We start from the raw sequence: 21,513 nt of genomic DNA on the forward strand, positions 1-21,513 counted from the left end.
ATTATTTTTTCAAAACATTTTAAACAAAATTGTTGTGGTTTTGCAGAGTACGATTCAAAATACACAAAACACAAATCTTCATGAGATTAAAATTGTACAGAAGGTGCCACTGTACATTTGCCACAACAAAGTTTGTTTGTTTGTTTGTTTGTTTGTTTATAAGCTTATTTTCTTTTTCACCTTACCAGAGCACATCTTTTCCAGTGTCATATTGACAGGTATATCAGTTATTGCTGTAGCTATTGGAAAGGGTCGAACAACAGTTGGGCTTAAGATAAGGCAGTTTTTCAGCAGACAGTGCTCTTCAAAAGGCACAGTTTCTTTTTTTCTTTTTTTTTTTTTGGGGGGGGGGGGGGGGGGGGGGGCTTTGGACCTGGATGATCTGTTACTTAATTGGGAAGGTGCAAACTTGTGTTTCCAAAAAAATTCAGATTTGTACTGATGCAATTCAAGCCAAATTAAGCTTGTAGTAAATTGTCTAATTTAGTAAATGTTACAACTTACCCCTGGCAAGTAAGTAACAACTGTTCCTGGGTCCATTGGCAATGAGCTAGCTTGGCGTAGCGCTAACAGCTAAAACATTGTCTCAATCAATCTCAATGAAATATAGCTAAACAGACACATAATTAACATGATATGGTTTATATAATGGATGGCTGTATGAATGGGTGGACGTTTAATGGGTTCAACTACAAAGCAGGCTATGTAATCACAAAAAATAAAAAAATAAAAAATAAAAATAAAATAAAAAAAGAGTTAAAAAAATAGTTTGTCCTCACACATTTTTTTCTACCTCTGCTTCAGTGATAGACATGGCAGTTTTTTTTTTTTTAAGTGAACTGAATTATCAGAATCAGTTCATTAACACGAACCATTTAAAAGATTTTTTCACCAAACTGGTGTGGCAGTAGGTGCACTCAATGAATCGTACGTGAATGGGAAAAGGATGTAGCATGTTCACTCACTGACTCGTTCACTCACCGATACGTTCACGTCTTCATATAATCAGCTCATCAGAAAGCTCTGCAGAAGCCTGATAACGCTCCTGATCTTCAGAATCAGGTGTGTTGGAGGACAGAAATATCTAAAACCTGCAGGACTCTGACCACTGAGGACCAGGATTGGGATGGCCTGGACTCAACTAGGGAGGTTTCCCTCTTCCAACACAAGCTGATTCCAATGAACAGGATCGTCCAGGCTTATGCAGAGCTTGCTGATGAGCTCATCATATGCCAGCTGTGTTGGAGAAGGGAAACATCCAAAACCTGCAGGACTTTGGCCCTCTGGGACCGAGTTTGCTCATCACTGTGCTAAGTGATTAGGTGGTTCTGAACTTGTTCCTGATTGGAGTAATTGCAAGTGTTACAAGCGACATGTGTTACAACTGTCCCTGGCCTCCTACAGGGGAAATATCATGGTGTTAAATGTACATTTGCACAATAGTTAGACCTACATGTATTATTGACATGATGAAGTCATTTTCAAACATGAGCCATGTTGAGCTGCAGTTGAGCTGCAGTAAGCCCAACTGCTTAGTGCTGCAGTACAGGCATAATTTAGTTCACATCCTACTTTTCATTCACTGAACATCTAAATAAGTGATTTTCACTGCCTGCAGGAATATTGTCAGTTATAAATGTAAAGGTATGTGCTCTGTCACATCAAGTTTCCTCTTAAAACCTGTAAGACAACTACATGCACTGTTATATATTTCAAACATCAACTCAATGTCAACCGAGCAACCGACATCTAGTGATTACCACAGAGGAAGGAATGAGCAGAAGTGTCAATAGGCGCCTTCGGGTGAGTCTGGCAAACCTCAGCAATTTCTGTGATGGCCAATCATATAGTTTTGTTGAGAGAAGATTCGCTTCCGTGTTCATATTAAGTTCATATGCGATTGATTTTGACAAACGTGCAATGAATGATGGATCCGCCAAAAAAAACGACAAAAAGTGGTACGGAAATTACTGCAGCATTATCAATTGTCCAAGTTGCTCTATTACGTACGATTAATGAATGTCAAAATTCATTTAGGCGTTACGGTGTGAAATCTGCTGATTACCATCAACATCAATTCAAAGTTTCGTCTTGATGAGATCCAAAATAATGTTTGTTTGTATATCTCTGGAAATGTTGTAAGGTCAGAACTTAAGGGAATGGAAAAGTATCAACTTTGTGAATTATGTGCTGGTTCTCTGTCCACGCCCGGATTTCTTGATGACTATTTGTTGGTGCGTTGTACTGTGTTCACGACACAGAATAAGGCGAGCTCTGCTTTGCGATGCTCATTCACAGTTTTTATGTACATTGACATGTGCTTAACCTTGCTCTGCAAGATAAATTCTTGCAGTATTTCTGAGTTAACAAACTCTAGAGAATACATCTTTTACGGAGTCCGTTGATTTCCACCGATCCGAACCACTGGTGGTTCGGACCAATCACAGAGCGACATTGTGTTTGGGGCGGGATCTGCTGCTGTGATGAAACCAGGAAGCCAGCACCAACGCCAGGGCAAACAAACAAACCTAACATGGATGAATGGACGCTGCAATTAATTCTGTTCTCGCAGAATTACTCACCGTTTCCTTGTTGAATGTTGAACAGCGAGAGGCGCTTCGTGCATTTTTAGCTGGTAAGATGTCCATGCCCGCCCCACCTCGACAAGAAAGAAGATGTGGAGCAGTCCCAGATTGATATTGTGGAGAGCTCCCTTGAGTGAATCACAATATCAGTCTGGCTATTGCCAGGTTAATGTAAAGCCTGGTACACAAAGAAAATTAGGCTGTTTTTGTCATAATTTCCCCCCTTCCCGACCAAATCAAATCAAACTTTATTTATATAGCATATACCAACGATGTCAACCGCCTGACAATCTTATGTCTTATAAGATTGTCTTATAAGATTATCTTTATGTGAGCTGTGTTAAGAATGGATTTGTCTCGATAATTGGGTCCAAAACCAGTCAGGGCTGACAAGCTTAAATAATGAATGTGTTCAATATTTACACCGAAAATATTGGGAAGCCGAGGTTCTCCAAAGGCAGCTAACTCCGCAGACTGTGATGTGAATGGAATGTAGCCAATAAAGGAAGCTCTCTGACATAACAAATGAGCGTCCATACAGAAAACAAATGAACTCATTTGCTCCCAAAATGTATTTTTATGTTTTTTTTTTTTTTTATGCTAGAGCATACAGAAGGCTTTGATGCAGCATACGGAAGAGAATGCTTGAAGCAATGGTAGTAATTACAAAAACGGACATCAGGTGGCAGCAGAGTATAAGAGATCAACCAGGGCCATGTTGCAAAAAGCTCTTTTCCCCACTGTTTTAAACAGATTTGTGAATATTGATGAAACTTAGCTATATTCTAATGCTAATTGCTGCAAAATGGAAAAAATAGAAATATCCTTTTTTTTTTCCTGACTCTAATATTTCTTTTGGTAGGTTTCATGTTTTTATAGCAATAGAACACAATAGTCTATGGGCCTTGCAAAATCAGTCACAATCCAGTAAAACAGCCGGAACCTAAGGGGCTTGCTTCATAGTGAAAATGGCTGGGAGTGAATGAGTTAATATCACCTACCCAAAGTCCATCCATCCATTTTATTCGGCCAGCTCCGGTATGGTTACAAGGACCAGGCACCTGCCATGAAATGGGTGAGGAAGAGTGTCTCGTGGGGGTGGAATGAGTGCAAAACTAAAGTTAAAAGAGCCGTTTGAGAGCCAAAAAGAGACGACTCTTTTCACTGAGCCGATCCAAATGAACCGGATCACCGAAAAGAGCCGAAAATCCCATCACGATTTCGCACACATATTATACACTGTATTTTTTTTCTTCCAAAAGTAAAACAACATTAGGTTAGCCCATCACTTTGTGTTAAGTAGCATGCTGTTGTGATGACCGATCTGCTTAGTCCTTATTCTGTGGTGATTACTATTCGTCGTTCGTTGACGGGGTGAGTTAAGGGCAAGAAAAAGCCTGGCGGGCCGCCAGTCTGATAAAACGCTGGGGGAAACTCTGACCAAATTAGTCTGGAATACGCCCTAAATTGCCATTTTTCTCTTGTCCCACCCCTTCTATTGACCAAATTAAAAATGAATTTTAAATTTATCTCACTGTTTATATTATTTCTTTCATTGCTGTCTTTTGTAACTGTGGGAACATTTTATAACATAAACGGACTTACTCCCACCACTGCTTATGTCAATAATTTGGGAATAAAAGTTCACTGTGTTGTTACCTCTACAAATCCTGCAAGATGAATTTGACTGTAGGATACTTCGAGCAGGTCCAATCCTCTAACAGAGCGAGACGGGCCATTCAAAGTTAGTGACTGTCGGGAATCAGGATGCGTCGCTCTCATCGTGACTCAGCAGTGCCAGCAGGTACGACCTCCCAAGCTGGTTTTTAAACCAACTGCCAATTACCACACCACCCTCAGCTTCAGCTATCCCGCCCATAAACGTCACGGATTCAAACTGCAGCCGAGGCAGAGGCAGAGAGAGAGAGTGAAAGAGAAAGGAGGGAGCCGAGCGGGTCACACAGATTTACGCAGGCTGAGGAACAAGGGAGAGCGAGCTTTAACACCAAACAAAACAACATCTCGGGGATCACTCGGTTGGGTTTCTATTGCATGAGAGTCCGGAGGACTTAAAGATGTGGAAAGAAGTCGGCAAGCTCGTGCTGTTTCATTTGCTGCTTATGGAGCTCCGATGCGCGAAAGGTAAGACGCTGTGCCTCATTGGGAGCGAGTGGCATCTCGCATCGCAAGACTACCAGGACGTGCGATTCTCATGTTTTGGGGGGAAAAAAACTTGCCAGCACACGCAAATGAGAACCACAATAGTGACAGGAGGTGACAATGTGCTGGAGGGCAGATGTAGCCTACACTGGCGAGTGGGCACAGATCGCACGTGTTATACATGCAGCGTGTGTGGAGGATGTGTATCATTATGGGCTGCAATCTGTTTTGTCTTTTTGCACAGGAACAAAATGTGTGGTAGTAAGATGTGACAAAAATAAGTCTTTCAAATACGTACTGCAAAAGTAGTCCACTGACACAACTTAACAAAAGAAAAAAGCAAAGCACTCAGAAATATTAATGCAGTTAAATAATACGTCTATAATAGATGTGACATACTGTGTAAACCAAACGGAAATTAAAACTTTAGACCACACTTCAGGCAAGGTATTTAAATCTGAATGAAATTACATTTTACAGTCCTAGTAAATATAATGTGAAAACACCTTTACATTACATTAAACCACTGCAATTTGATTATATAAAATGACATTTTTACTTTTCATTTATCACAGTGATGAAATGAAAGCTTACTGACACCTTGTTTTGTTAAAACACAGGAATTCATTCGGAATCGCAGTGTGAAGCCGGGCAGTTTAAGTGCAACAATGGAAGGTGCATCCCGACCCTTTGGAGATGTGATGATGATGATGACTGCTCGGACAACAGCGACGAGGAGAACTGTCGTAAGTAGCCTAGTGCACGGCTGCAAAAATAAATCTATGCTATTGTTTTCTGTGTATTCATTATTGTCTGGAAATGACCTTCCAAACAATTTCAAATGGCACTCCCTCATACTTCCTACAAAAATGTTCTTGCATGAAGCACTTTTCCCTCAGATATCAAGTGGTACCTTGCAGATGTTAAATAAGTTATGCTGAAAATAAGCTACTTTTCTTGCTGGGCCCCTTTGGAATCTCATGCACACATCAATGTGCAGGACTTGCAAAACCTAAGACAAAAGGTCATATGGCCTCAGGAATTTGCTTAATTCTTATGATATTTTCTCCTGTGCAAATTTGGGTTTTGCCCCTGTTGGGTCACATCAGGACAACTATGTATTATGCCATAGTCTAGTGAGTAATTCCGTTTCATGCAAATATTACTGCTATAGATTTTGGATGTACTATAACTGTCTGGTTTCAAGGTCACTTTTGTGTGTTGTCTGACAATAATCAGTGTGCAAAATACAGAAAAACATATTGTCATCGATCAATCAAATGTCCTCAAGAAAAAGTGGGAAGCCGACCAAAGCACATTATTTCCCCTCTTACTTCCTCTGAATGCCTTTATCAAATTGCATGGACAACCCGACAAGTAATTATCGCTTATGAATGTGTCAAGGCTCTAATTGCTTGAATGGTTATATTAGTGGCCAATTGATTCATCACTTGTCTTGTGCACCACCGCAACCGTTCTCTCACTTTGCATAGCCACAATGCTCGCTGGCCTTGAATGTTGCAAGACTTTCCGAAATGATTGCTGTGACATTTTCACTCACACGCTGATTGGGATTATTCAGCGTCTTGTGGGCAATAGCTGAAAGGAAGTGTTGTTAGATTTATGAGTCTGATAGGAGTGATTACTGAAATTGTAACAAATATTTGCTGCATGTGGTTATATTTTGCTTTTGTGCTCCTCTCAGTGTCTTCAGGTCTGAATTTACATTTTACCTTTGTATCGCTTAGCTGTGTTGTATAACTCATTTTTATATATTTATACTATACTTGCTCCCACTTGGCACTTTGCTCTCTTTTAGTCCCTTGCGCACTAAACACCTCACTCCTTCAGCATTATAACACCCACCATTTCTGAATTTCCTGTGAGCAAAAATGCCGTGCCAAAGTGCCAAGAGAGACTATGCACAGAATGAGCATCAGCTGATAGGTTGGTCAAGGATAAATCCAGTAGCATGAGCCCGGTTGCCAGAGCGATGCTTAGTGGCTGGCGCTATGCCAGCTCTTCCAACAGATGCCACCACTGTGCACCCTCCCTGCAACCTAATATCACTGGCAAAGCTGAGTGAAAAGGAGGAGGATCTGGGAAATGATTGAATAAGTTTAGATCAGAAGGAACGGGATGATGTCAAGCAGAGCTCATCTGAATGAAAGGGCAGAGTCATTTTGGAGAATGATCCTGGTGGCAAATTGAAAAGAGAATTTTGTTTGAAAATTAAAATGTACAATGCAGTGCCTCCCAGAGCTCTTATTGGGTGATCAAGTTGTACATTTGGGATATACTGACTCAAATTGAGTTGTTTGGATGACCCTTTATGTACAATATTATAATGATTCTTTTTTTGTAGTTGTGGCTTCACTTTTGTGTGGAATTTAACAATTTTGAACTGGGCTTCACTGAAGATAAACATTAGGGGTGTGCTCAAAAAATCGATACGACAATATATCGTTGCGGGCCTCATCACAATACACGTATCGATACACAGGCATCAGAATCGATATTGCTCGTTAACTTTAAATCGGCAGTTCACGTTTGCCTTTGGGGCTTGCATTGTACCTAAAAAATAAAAACCAGCAGCGTCTTTGAAGTTAATTGCCTTCAATTAATGCAAAAATAGCTCACCGGTGATTGGACACTGTGTCTTGCAAAGAAAAATGAAAGCAGAGGAAGAATGTCAACATTTATTTATTGATAAATTTAACATGGCACGTGTCTCAGTGTACCAATTTTCCTATATTTTGTTTAAATAAAATAAAATAAAATAAAATGTTTCTTATTTGGGATACATATGTATCGCGATACGTATCGTATCGTGGCCCCTGTATCGTGATACGTATCGTATCGTGAGGTTGGCGGCAATACCCAGCCCTAATAAACATGTCATTCATCTTTTTAAACACTAGGGATGTCACGATCAGGGAAATATCGTGATATCGTGATATTAAAACTGCAACAATATCGTCGTCGTCATGTTCACAATATTTAAAAGGAACACATCTGTTAAAAAAAGTCAGGCTGATTTACATTTTTGCAGTTCTATCACCCTCTAGTGGCTAATTTATTAGTACAATTTAACTTTCAATAGGGATGTTTTGGCCTTCCATGTTTAAAATATATGCTAATTGTCAGATGAAGGGGAACCTAATTTGCTTGTGAAGCGATCAATGTGTGCTTGCATTAGCAAGTAAGTGCCTCAATATTTGTCATGAACGCGGAAGTGTGGTGGTGGACCCAAATGCAGGAGGCGGACGAGTCAGGGAGGCAGAGGTGCGAAAAAAGAAGTAAAATTTAATCCAACAAAACCAAAGTAGCAAACAGGGCTTGGTGACAACGAATACAAAAATACCAGAGGGAAAACTATACAGGAGCAGATGAAAACACTGGCAACATGAATGTGGGGAAACAAGAATAATGAACCGACAAACACTGACACGAAAACCGATAACTAAATACACACACTAATTACACACGACGAGACACAGCTGGGCAAGACACAAGTGGAAGGGGTTGCTGATTGGATGGCACATGAGGATGGGCAGGTAAACACAGGTGGACATGGAAAGGCTTAACGATACTAGGGAAAACCAGGAAATCAAAACATGACAAACTAAAAACCCAACAAAAACAAAGCAAAACCCACCCTAAACAGAACCAAAACATGACAATATTGTTATTTAGAGATTGTAGGTGGTTTATATGCATTGCTGTTATGTACAAAAGCACAATACTGTGCTTTTTTAATTTATTTATTTATTTATTTATTTATTTTTTAGTATGAGCTCTTTTTTTACATATTGTGATCTTTTTTAAATATCGCCAACACAATATCGTGATAATTATCGCATCGTGACCTTCATATAGTGATAATATCGTATCGTGATGTTTGGATATCGTTACATCCCTATTAAACACGTTTCAGACAAATATATGAGGTAGTAATGTACTTTGCACCACTTATTTGGTAAGTTAGATTAAGTAAGAATGGTTAAAAAGAAACACTACATTTCAGTACATTTACACCTTACACCTGAGACATTAAAATGAATTCAAATTGAGCATTCTCACTTGATTAAAAGCCGAAATGTTTGATTTAACTCTTGGATTGATCTAACAAAATTTTGCAGGTGTACCTAATTGACATGACCAGTCAGTGCAGATACAGCATGTACTGTATGTTACAGTAGTACTGTAGCAACTGCAGCATCTGACAAGTCTCGCACAGATACTTGCTGGAGCCTGGGATGTCTTTTGTGCTTTCGATCATGCTCTCCTCTTTTTCCTCCAGCTCCATTCTCAACATGCCTCTTGGTAGATTCCGCTCTTGTTGCCCAGGGAGACGGCAAAGCGCTGTTGATGGTAGTGGGGCTTTTTGAGTATGTGTGTGCTTTCTTTGTTGTGAATGCAGCACTGCTCAACATTTGTGAACACATGGCAAGTCTCCTCCTCTGTATCGCTATGTATGACGGTGACCTATATTTCAAATGGGGAATACAGAGGAAAAAAAGAGGCCTTATCATTTTGACAGCAGATTTAAGTGGATTTAAACATGCCTAATCCTACGTGCCACAGTCAAAATCATCTATCTGAACCTGGTGATAGCTTTCATTTTCCTTGCTCCCCGCATAACTGTAAAAAACTGTTGAACATCAATGATTTCTGATCACCACCAGTAATTTAATGATAATAGAACTGAATATAGGATGGTCATTTTAGTAAAGTAATAGAAACAAAAAACATCTACAGAAATTATTGTGGTAGTTGACTCTTTTTATGAAAAGTAATTTACCGCAATATATTGCACTTTGCCAACAATAATGATAAGGGGTGTGAATTGCCTAGTACCTGACGATTCGATTCGTATCACGATTCACAGGTCACAATTCGATTCGATACCGATTAATCCCGATACGAATTTATAAGTCGATTGTTGCGATTTTTTTCCATTCAAATTTAGAAAATACTAATCAATAAGCTTGTAGTGTAAGATTTATATGAAAATTTATTATTTATTTATCTGAAATTTCAGTCTTATAGAGGTTGTAATCTGTTTCATGTTTGAACAGCATTAAAATAAAATATTAAGGCTTAATGTTCCGTTCATATAACATTCTTCCATGCTCAAGGTGTGAATCCTAACCCGAAGTCAGACGTTTTGTTGAATATTTTTCCATTAAAAATGGAAGTTTAAAAATCGATTCACACACACACAAAAAAAAAAAAAAAAAAAAGGCAATGATGATAAGACGTTGAATCGGTAAGGCTACCGAATGAACAATTCTGAGCTCTTAAAAAAAAAAAACACAATTTTTTTTCATTGAATCGATTCGAGAATCGCGCGATGTAGTATCGCGATATATCGCCGAATCGATTTTTTTTTAACACCCCTAATAATGATGGACATTGTAGATTTTTTTTATTTTTATGTATAATTCTGATAATTGTGGGGGATTTGATTGTTGATGAAACACATTTTGAAACAAGTAAGGCAGAATTGAGTGCACGATACACAGAGGTGCTTTAGTTTACACATAACTATTTTGCAGTCTAAATCCAGTTTGTTGCATTCAAACGAGTACATCCTTCTCCCCTTGTGGCAAAATGTGGAGTTCCTCAGGGATTTGTCTTGGGGGTACAGAAGCGGTTTAGGGCCAGTAAAGAGAAGGGGAAAAAAGGTTGGCATGAATCAGGATTCTGACTTTAAAGTCAGAATTTTCACTTTATTCTCAGAATTCTGACTTTCTGACTCCCCCCGAACATGATTTCAGGCTGAAATGCTGATGATGATGATGGAAACAGTTTGGGATGACAATACACAGAGCTGGACACTTCCGTTAATCGGCAATTCCCATCTCTGACAATGCCCACCTTGCGGCAAATGCACAATGACACAAAACCTCTGATAAATACATGGACTGAGCCCCAACTGAAGCACGTTTACATCCGTCGATCAGAGTGAGTACAGATACGGTTCCTTTCATTCCAAATAGTTTCGCAAGCCTTTGCGTTATACAGTGTTCCCTCGTTTTCCGCTGGGGTTAGGTTCCAAAAAATACCCGCAATAAATGAAATCCGTGAAATAGTTAGCTTTATGTTTTACAACTCTTATAAATGTTTTAAGGCTCTAAAATCCCCGACCGCACAATTTATACACTTTTCTCATTGAGGCATTTACATGTTCTCACATTTCTCTCTTGTTCAAACATTGACAATGTTCAAACCTTCATAAATTTTATAAAATGGGTATATTACTGTAAAAAAATATGCAAAATTGCACTTAAAAAAAAATCCGCGATACAGCAAGAGCGCGAAAAGTGAACCGCGTTATAGCGAGGGAAGACTGTAAAGTATTCGGCAAATATGCGAAAGCACACGCCGAAAGGTGAGCATAGTCATCAATGGGAATTAATGAATAACGGAAGTGCCCAGCTCAAGCAATGTAAACTTGAGCTCTAACTGCCACCAGTCAGGAAGACCAGTCAGCCACCACCCCACTACGTGCTTCCAAGAACAACTTAAAATATAAAAGCTATATATATATATATAATATAATATATAATAATATATATAATTGCTAATATATATAATAATAATAATATATAATATAAAACTTTTTATTTTATTTTATAAGTCAGTTTTGTAACAGTACCCCGCCTACTGCCCGAAGCCAGCTGGGATAGGCTCCAGCACCCCCTTGTGAGGAGCAAGAGGTTAAGAAGATGGATGGATGGATGTTTTGTAACAGAGAAGTAGTATGCAAGCTGAACAGGATGAATTGTGTGTAGCCACCATACGTGTACCCTGATTAGTGGTTATGTCAATGTGTGGAACCGCATGACAATGAGCCCGGGCAGGTCAAAGGGGGGCAGCGTCATACACTAGCTTCCCATGGAGGGGACATCACAACACATTTCACGCTGCCGCTCTACATGTAAGTGTGTAAGATAGGGGGGTCAGTGTCATGCTGACACACACACGCACGCGCGCGCACACACCATTCTCTGTAACACAGCTGAGGTCAGACTTAAAAGTGTGAGGTCAAAGTGAACAGTGGCGGTGGCTAAATTAATTACAGAGAAGCACACATACTGAAAATGGAAAGCAAGGAGTGTTAGCGCTGAATTAGACAAAAACTGAAATATTAAACACAGATACTTAAATGAGAGGTGAGCACTCATCATGTTTGCAGATATTGTGTGGGTACGCGCCCATGTTTTTGAATCTGCGTGAACTCTGAAGTGTTTGCAGCTGCAATGTAGTGATATCTAGAAAGTCATACTCAGTGCTGTGTTTATTTCACCATTGAGCAACACATTTGTCTGTCTTTGTGGTGATTAAGCACTTCAAGAACACTCAAATAAGGAAACTGACTTTTAGTGATCTGACTTTTTGAGATATAAGCGGTTGCTTGGCTGATTTCTTTATTTATTTTGCTTTGACTTGCGACTATTTGAGATATGAGACCTACTGTATAAGATGGCACTGGATTCAAGTCAAATCACTTCACAACAAACACCAGTTTGAAGCCTCAAGTTGTTTATTGCCACACACAGTATACGTTTACTATCAAATAAAAGCTAAAACAAAGAGAAATTTTGTATTTAAAGCAACCACAAAACTTTCTCTCAGGAATGTCCACTAACTCAATGCTGTGAAACTAATGAGCGCATACAATAGGGATGTAACAGTAAGGGCAATATCGTGATATCGTGATATTAAAACTGCAACAATATCGTCGTCGTCATGTTCACAATATTTAAAGGGAACACATCTGTTAAAAAAGTCAAGTTGATTTCCATTTGTGCACTAGTGTATTAATGCAATTTAATTTTCATTAGGAATGTTTTGGCCCTTCTGTTTAATATCTACAATAATTGTCAGGTGAAGGGGAACATAATATGCTTGTGAAGCGAGTCAACATGTGGAGGAACTCAATGTGTGCGTGCATTAACAAGTAAGCACCTCAATATTGTTATTAGAGATTGTCGGTGGTTTATATACATTGATGTTTTGTACAAAAGCACAATATTGTGCTTTTTTTTAATATGAGTTCTTTTTTTCTTTTCTTTTTTTTTTTAACAATATTGTGACCTTTTTTAAATATCCGACCATCCTCGAATGCAGCATAAGTGTGCATTTTTGTCCTCATCAAAACACGGATTTTAAAGTTTTTCCAAAAATTGAACGGCGGAGAATGCCCCCAAAAAGTTCACTGGGATGCTTGCGTTACATACAAGCGGGTACTCAAGTTGAGAAGAGATCAGTTTGTACTACGTCACAGCAGTTAGCTTCAGCTGGCTAATGTATCAAAGGTCCCATGAACAGATTCAAGGCGTGATTAACAAGAAAAAGATGGAGAAGCCTTGCTAATTTCTATGCTAACCGGCTAACTTTATTGTGATCGATTACACTTTTTACAATGTTCTCGCTTTGGAACCGAGTTAAAGCGGAGCGTGTCCAACATTGAATAGCATAATAGTAGGTATTTTAATGAGTCTTTAGAGAGAAAAATTAATGCTACACACTTAGCAAACTTATTCTACACACTTAGGTAAACAGGAAGTGTTGTGATTGTGATGGTGTCCCGTACATCAGCTCGGAGGAGGAAGATTACATGTGTGGATAACCGATTCAGAAAATGGATGGATATACTAAAGTGAATACATTTAACATTAGTAAGTGTTATTCGATTTCACAATGCAGTTGTGAGTTTTGATTTTGACTTTTGAACTCTGCACAATAAATATTTTCAAAATGACATTATAGTTGGCCGAGAGCTCATCATTTTTTATTTTTAATCCATTGATGTCTGAAACATTATTTTTCATCCTTTTTAATATAGATTCATAAATAAATTTGTGAAAAAATATGTCAGTTACTGTGCCTCTTCTGTTAACATTTGCTACTTTTATATAGCAGCACTACTGGACACATTTCTCATTTGATACAGATCTGTGAATTCAAAATAAAATGACAAAAGGTTAAGAGTAATAGTGTATTGTATATTTTTTATATAGAATAACTGAAAATATATCGTGGTATATCATTATCATGATATACCGTGATAGAAATGTTTTTTTCTGTATCGCCAGCACTAGTTGTAGATCTTCAAGCAACAGATATTTGAACAATTTTCTTTGTTCTCTGCAGAAAAATGTTTGTTTTTTGTTTTTTTTAGGCCGATGCTGATACCGTTTTCGGGCAGAAACAAATACAGATTACCGATTAAAATACTAATTATTGAAAAAATTTTATAGTGCATAAAATGATTGCTTATTTGGCCCAATTGGCCGATTGTATTGGCCAATGTTTGAATGCCAATAATTGGCTGATTATAATCAACGGGCCCTACTTTAAATTGTATTTAATATTTCATTATAATTTCACTGTATATTTTCATTAAAAGCAATACTAGATGTATAGGTTTCTTTAAAAAACACGTTATTTTTTTCCTTGTTTTTTTTTGGAGGTGTGAAATTGATAGCAGGTTAATGCCATGTGTTATGAGCGTGGTCAAGGGACAAATGAAACTCATACAGTATGTCAATGCACCTCTGTACAGTATAAGAAAAAAATCAGTTTAGCTGTATCTGGTTGTATCGTGACTCTAGTATTCTACATAATAATACAGTATTTTTGCATTTCCATAATGACTAAATTATTTTTGCTTTTTACTCAAAATGTCAGAATATTTACTATACTCATTTGTTTGCCGCATACTGGAAGCATTTTGTCAGATGAGGAGCCCACAATGTCTGGGAGCATCACCTTTGTCAAACCTAGTATCACATACTATCAAACAACAGTATTCAGTGTGCTGAATAGGTGTTGGGTGCAGCAGTGCAAAGCAGCAGTGAGGTAATTTTAGCTGAGGTCAGTGCTGGCCTAGGGCGATTCTGTCTCTCTGTGTATTGGCTGCTCTCGTGCTCATTTTAGGCCCAATTTGTAGCTTTTGCCCCGATCACTGCATCTGTTACACATCTCTGTCCTGCCTTGGTGTTGTGGATATACAGTATGTGGTGCAGCAATTCTATGACCTCCGTGTGTGCTATTGTAATGGAATATGTTCAAGTGCAATTTGATGATTACCTTGAATTCTTAAAGGCTTTTTATATTGTGAAATGTCTGATTTTTGAAAGCTGAGCATTTGAGGGTCAAATCTGTCATTGTAGCTCAAAAACAGTGGGTGAACATCTCATAGTGATGCAGGAACAAAGATGAAAGATGTAATGTTCATACGACCAAAGATGGGCTGTGACAGATATCAAGATAGATGACAAATGATCTTGCCTGTGTCTGCTTTTTGCCGATGCCATCGTCGCTCTGTGCAAAACAAGCAGTCGGAACCTCTGGTTGGTCCACACAGTCACAGCCGTTGTCATTAGGGTCAAACAAAATGGATATGGAGTAGTGATAGACTGATATGTTTTTTTTTTCAGGGCTGATGCTGATACCGATTATTAGTCGTCAAGGAGGCCGATAACCGATATTTGGAGCCGATATTCATTTGCAGTAAAAGAGAAAATAATAGCATAAAAAAGATAAATAAATAAATAAATAAATTACATTTTCTTTTCATTTTAAACATAAACAATATACAGCTTTGTTCAATAAAATTTTGTAACAGAAATTGTAGAAATTATAGGGAACCTCTAGGGTAACCAGCATGTGTTAAGCTAAATTCAAAACTAAGCAAGTAAATAAATAAAATATATAAATAATTGTCTACTGTAAATAAAAAAAAAAAAAAAAAAAAAATCAAAATAATTTCTAAATGTATTTTTTATTATTATTATTTTTATTAATTAAGAAGTATTGGGACTTTCCAGTGTTTGCAGTGAATAAATAAATAAATAAATAAATAAATAAATAAATAGTTTTCTAAAGTTTTCTAGTGTAAATGTTGTTTTCCAAAATTTCAACATAATTTTATTATTTTTTTTATTATTATTATTTCTTATAAATTAAAAAGTGTTCCCAGTGTCAGCAGTGACAAATGTATGTAAAATTAAATGTATCTAATTTGGGGTTTTCGTCAGGGTTCAAAAGATCTTCGCGGACAGTGACCAATTGTCTGAATATGTTTGAAATGTATTTGCAACAAGTAAAAAGTGTCTGGGTGAACATCTTGCAAATCCTGATGAAAACACAACATTTGCTAAGTTCGCAAGCATTCACTGCTAGGTGCGATTCCAGCTTTATCGGCCTACAGATTCGTAAAAAGGCCGATGCCGATATTTGGCATGTTGACAAATATCGTCCCGGCCGATAATCGGTCTATCCCTAATATGGAGAAACAGAGACAGAACATTTCCATATGGGTCAAGAACGTGAGCACCTGCCTTTTATCATCCTCTTTGTGTTTCTTTTCTTTTCAGCAAGTGCTAATATTTCATAAGCGTGATCTGAAGGGGGCGCACACCGGTTAATTCACTCATCATAGCCATCATGCGTTCAATAAATTAATGACCTACTCTTGTCACACATGTGAGGCATATATTAATAAAGGGGATCACAATTTTAAACGGAATTCTACCTTACTCAAATCAGCCACTTTTAGAGGGCATTTCAGCCTCAATCTAAGTGATCCAGCCCTCGAGGATCCCACCTCAAATAGCCTACTGCTGGGGCCATGGCAAGTACACATTTTGTCACCATGACAACTAGGGGTGGAACTAAGAATGCAACATGCAGCACCCCGTACCTAAACAAGCGACTGTGATCAGCAAATCACATACGAGCCCCTTACAAGACAGCAGGGATTCTATTTTTCCTCGTGAAGCTTGAACCAGGCCGCCAAATTACACTCGTCAAATTACTGTGCAGACTTGTGTATGTGGCAGCGCAAATTTATTTGGTGTTTAATTTCACACTTGATGGGTGAGCAGGAACTCCAGAGACCAAACTGTGTATACAAGCAATGAAAAGTCAATTTCACATAATCTGCCCCTTTTAAACTTAGAAGACGACACAAATTGTACAATGTAGAACAGGCTTCAGTTAAATTGCATGCGTTTAAATGTAGCTACCGTATTTATTTATTTTTTTATGCCTTTGAGTGTGAAGTGCTGTTGCCCACCCCAGCTGTCTGTCTGACACAGTATCATGGCATTAATCTGCAGCCCAGATTAACCAAATATACTCATGTGCCTCAGTTGTATTATTTACATTTGCTCTAATCTTGTTTTTTAAGCGTTCTCTGTTCTGTTCGGCAAAAGCAGCTGTGAAATCAGCTCCGAATGCTGTTGAATTAAACATAGCTGTTACCATAATACTTGGATTCTTTTCGTTTTTATGTAATTCTTAAATAAAACTATTTACCAACACCATGATCTTAAAAATAAAATGTTTTAGGCAGAACCTAGTGTTTGGTGTGCATGCAGGTTTTAACAAAGGTTAGCAGTTTTGTTTGTTCATAGATTTATGCAACTACGTTTTTTAAACAGGACACCTGCTGAGAAGCAGATGGAGAGAAGCTTTAAGGGTTTAGAAAGAAATGGAGGACACTTGTATATTAATCCAACATCTCATCATCTATGGACAGAACAAATACGTTTGAACAAATACTCACACAAATAATATGAGGTTATGATTAACTCATTCACTCCCAGCCATTTTGACGGGAGCGAACGGGATTGCTTCTGTTTTACTGGATTTTGACTGATTTTGCAAGGCCCACAGAATATTGTGTTCTATTGCTATAAAAGCATGGAACCTATCAAAAGAAAGATTAAAGTCTCTTCTTTCATCAGGAAAAAAAAAGTATGTTTCTATCTGTTTCCAATTTGCAGCAATTAGCATTAGAAGAGAGCTAAGTTTAATCAGTTTTCACAAATCTACTTAAATTTGTAAGTAATTTAGCTATTTTTCTACATGGCCCTGGTTGATCTCCTTTGCTCTGCTGCCACCTGCTGGCCGTTTGTGTAATAACTACCATTTCTGCAACCGTTCTTTTCAGTTGAGTGGCTGCATCAAAGCCTTCTGTATGCTCTGGCATAAAAAACAAAAAAAGAACAAACATATAAATACGTCTTTGGGACACTTAAAACATAAAAAAAACGTATTTACATGTTATTGGGAGCAAATGAGTTAATAGCTCTAACTGGAGTACATCAGTTGGTTTAAGTTTAAAATATTTTTTTTTGTTACCGTTAGAGCGACTGGAATCACCTATTCATTAAAAAACTAAACTAAGCAATGTTTAGCCATTTATGGCTAAAAATTCACCTATTCGTTGTTTTTATGTTAAGGCTGAAGCCTTAATATAAAAAGTATTGCTTTGGTGTAATCTTGATGCCAAAAAAAAAAATAGAAAAAAATAATAGGAATTGATATATATGTATATATATATATATATATATATATATATATATATATATATATATATATATATATATATATGTATATATATATATATATATATATATATATATATATATATATATATATATATATATATATATATATATATATATATTGCTCGATTAAAGAACGATTATGATTACGCAGGAGAAAACACATTTCACTTAAAAATGATCTATTTGTTTTAATTTTTCCAAATTGAAACTGTGCATAGCAGCAAACGGTATTTTCTTCTCAAGAAACATTAGTGAGATTTTAGGTTATGAGACAAAGTGACGTCAGAACCACAGGACCACACTTTGCCTACCAAAACAGCACATTTCAGTAGGGCTGGTTTGTTAAAAATGGATCAGTAGGAACTGCAACTGTGTCAGCAGTCTGTCAGCATCTAAGTGAGTCGAGTCATTTCGACTACAGCCTTTGAAAAGAAGTAAGAAGTAGGGCTAGGCAATTATGGAAATAATAAGAATCATGGTTATTTTCATCGCTATTGAAATTTCGATTAATAAAATTATTATTAATTTTAATTAATTAATTGTGTACTTTAATTTTGAGGAATGGAACATTTCTTGAATCATTAAAAACTCAATTTCAAATATGACTTAAAAGGACTGAGAAATTAAAATAAGAAAGTAGAATAAGAATATCCTGGGGCACTTGCTTCATGACTATAGCGGCTAGCTGCTAGCCACTAGCCGCTAGTACTTAACAGGTGGCACATTTTACAATGTAATTGTAATTGAAGAGGTTTTTTCGTGTCCACATTAGAGATTGAACATGATTTCAAGATAACATTGTGTTGATGTTGGCAACTGATTGATACTTGCAACTGATTATGATGGCAATTTAAACTGAAACTGGACTCCATGTATCCAAGTTGGAGTCAGGAAGCCATCACGCCACCCTGCACTGCCAGGAAAAACTTCAAAATAAGAGCATTAAAAGGCACTGGTGTATTACGGTATTTGGGAAGATTTTATTTTGACATTGATTCTCACCACATTGGTGGCTGTTACTGTCATGACTGTCTTCCCAACCATGCACACCAAATAAACAGGTAGCAAGGCATTACATTTTTTTTTTTAATTGATCAAGTTACTCAAATAACTCGAGGAGTCGTTCTTCCCTGAATATGCATGTATACATTTTTACAGTATATTTTTGGTGGATGACAATCATTTAAACAACCATAACTGATTTGCTGGATGTTTTCTTGGCCCTCTCTCTTCAACCTCTATGTCACTTCCTAAGATGTTTTCAGTAGTTTTTACTGGCAAGTAGTCCCTTTTTGTGCTCTCCGATTAGCTTTGCCCTTCACCTCATGCACTATAATGTGTCATTGGAGGCATAGGCTGAATGGTTGGAAGCAGTGACACCTCAATGGGAGGCCCTTCTGTGTGCACGTGCGTGTGCGCGTGCGTGGGTGCGCGTGTATGTGCGTGAGTCCGTGCGTGTGTGTGAGAAACTACTTGTTTTGAGAGTTGAGAAGCCCACTAAAACATACATTATAAGTACTGTTCACTACTTTTTTTTTATTTGTATTTTTTTTAAAGATGTGACAACTCAGCTTCCCAACTTTAGCCCCTCATTTATGATTATCTTCAGAAAATGTGAATCGTGCCTATCAATGTTGCCACTGAAGCCTTGCCAATACTGTTGAACTCTATGCACATCTGAATAACATCAAGAATATTACAGTATTGCATATTAGGGATGTCTCGATCACATTTTTTTTTTTTGTCAGTCCAAGTCTGATTCTGAGGATCTGCCGGTCCCAATTAGATACCTCGGCAGTGTATTATGGCCAAAAAAAAAAAAAAAAAGAAATAAAAAAAGAAAATCATCCAAATTGTCTTATTAGTATTTTTTATTTTTTATTTTAACAAATCTATCCCAACATGACAAACTTGAAAGTATTATTTTGTGAATGTATGGGCCAGTACCGCTTCTGACAGGGCCACCACCCAAAAAGAGTTTTTTGGACCCCAACATAACTCGAACAAGGAACAATAGCCAGGAGGACAATCAGTGCCTACTTTCTCCCTCATAAACCTTCGTGTGACAGAAGGGACAAATTCTGGACAGGTCGCCAGTCAGTCGCAGAGCACATATATAGACTAAAACCTGTTCACTGAACAGACAATGCCTGCGCCTTAGTCAAGCGAGAAAATTCAATTTAACTGCAAATTCTGTTGTTGTTAGCTGCAAACATGCAATGAGAAATTTGCTGATAATACTTGCACTACCAAGCCAAACATTAACTTTAAATTGTTTGTATGATATTTAAGATGTCTAATTTATACTTTATCTTGTGTCTAAACACATAAAATTTGGATTTTAAACAAGTTCTTGCAAGTATTTATCAGTAATACAGTGAAAATGGAGCAGAATGTGAATATTTACTTTGCAGGTCAATTTAAAATGTGCAAGCTTAAATTTTCATCCAGCAATCCTAAAAATAGGGGCTACTGTGCTTCCAGGAAAAAAAAAAAAAAGCCTTGTTTTCTCACACAACGCGATGCATTCATGGTGCTTTCACAACGTAGGAACTTGGAAAACACACCGCTCTGTTCTACACATTCATCGTTTTTCTTCAATTATGATGTTTTTATGATTATGAGAAGCCAAAATCAATTTCAATTAAAATTTCAATTAATTGCTCAGCCCTATCTCAAAGCAACCAGAATAATGAGAAAAGATTTTATTTTTTTTTGTCTACCGGATGGGCCAGTGTAGTTCCGTCTGCCATGGCCCATCTGCCATCTTTTATGCCTTGTTGCCCATTAATTTCCAGATTGCTATGCACCCACTTTTAGCCCCCCTCTCAGCTGAAAAAGACAATCATTAAATCATTGTGTATTTATTGAGCCTTATTTTTTAGTTAATACATCATGGCACTGTAATATAAGATTTATATGACTTCAATGAGGTAAGGAGAGAGAGATTGCAAAACCTATTCCTGCAGAAAGAAAAACTGTTTCATTAAATTAGAGCACATGTGAAAAGCAGAGCGAAGACATTCCGATGCACACTTTGCATCGACAGGACCCAGTGACCCAGTTGTTACACAAGGTGCAAGTGTAATTGGCCCTTGGTGTTGTTACTATGATCTATTCGTCCATCTACTATCTAGCTTCATTACATGTCTTAATGACCTAGAAAAGATTTTTTTTTTTTTTTTTTTTTTCTGCCAGATTGCAGTGTAGGTTTTTTTTTTTTTTTCTTCTGTAGAAGTACTGTACGGGGCGGTGGATGACTGGTTAGCACGTCCGCCTCCCAGTTCTGAGGAATTGGGTTCGGGTCCAGCCTCCGGCCTTCCTGAGGGGAGTTTGCATGTTCTCCCCGTGTCCGCGTGGGTCTTCTCCGGGTACTCCGGTCTCCTCCCACATTC

The 21,513-nt window shown here is 37.6% G+C and overlaps 1 protein-coding gene across 3 annotated transcripts in view; it reads left to right on the forward strand.

Moving 5' to 3' along the window:
• The first annotated feature begins 4,532 nt into the window (after positions 1–4,532).
• lrp8 (low density lipoprotein receptor-related protein 8, apolipoprotein e receptor) overlaps positions 4,533–21,513 on the forward strand; it is a 204,416-nt gene continuing 187,435 nt past the window's right edge. For all 3 annotated transcript variants that reach the window (XM_077533259.1, XM_077533261.1, XM_077533258.1), the window contains exons 1-2: positions 4,533–4,727; positions 5,366–5,491. In XM_077533259.1, the coding sequence (XP_077389385.1) occupies positions 4,661–4,727; positions 5,366–5,491 (193 nt within the window). In that variant the 5' untranslated portion in view covers positions 4,533–4,660. The remainder of the gene's footprint in view (positions 4,728–5,365; positions 5,492–21,513) is intronic.

The sequence above is a fragment of the Festucalex cinctus genome, chromosome 10 (genome assembly GCF_051991245.1).
Source record: "Festucalex cinctus isolate MCC-2025b chromosome 10, RoL_Fcin_1.0, whole genome shotgun sequence".
In the NCBI taxonomy this organism is placed as follows: Eukaryota; Metazoa; Chordata; class Actinopteri; order Syngnathiformes; family Syngnathidae; genus Festucalex; species Festucalex cinctus.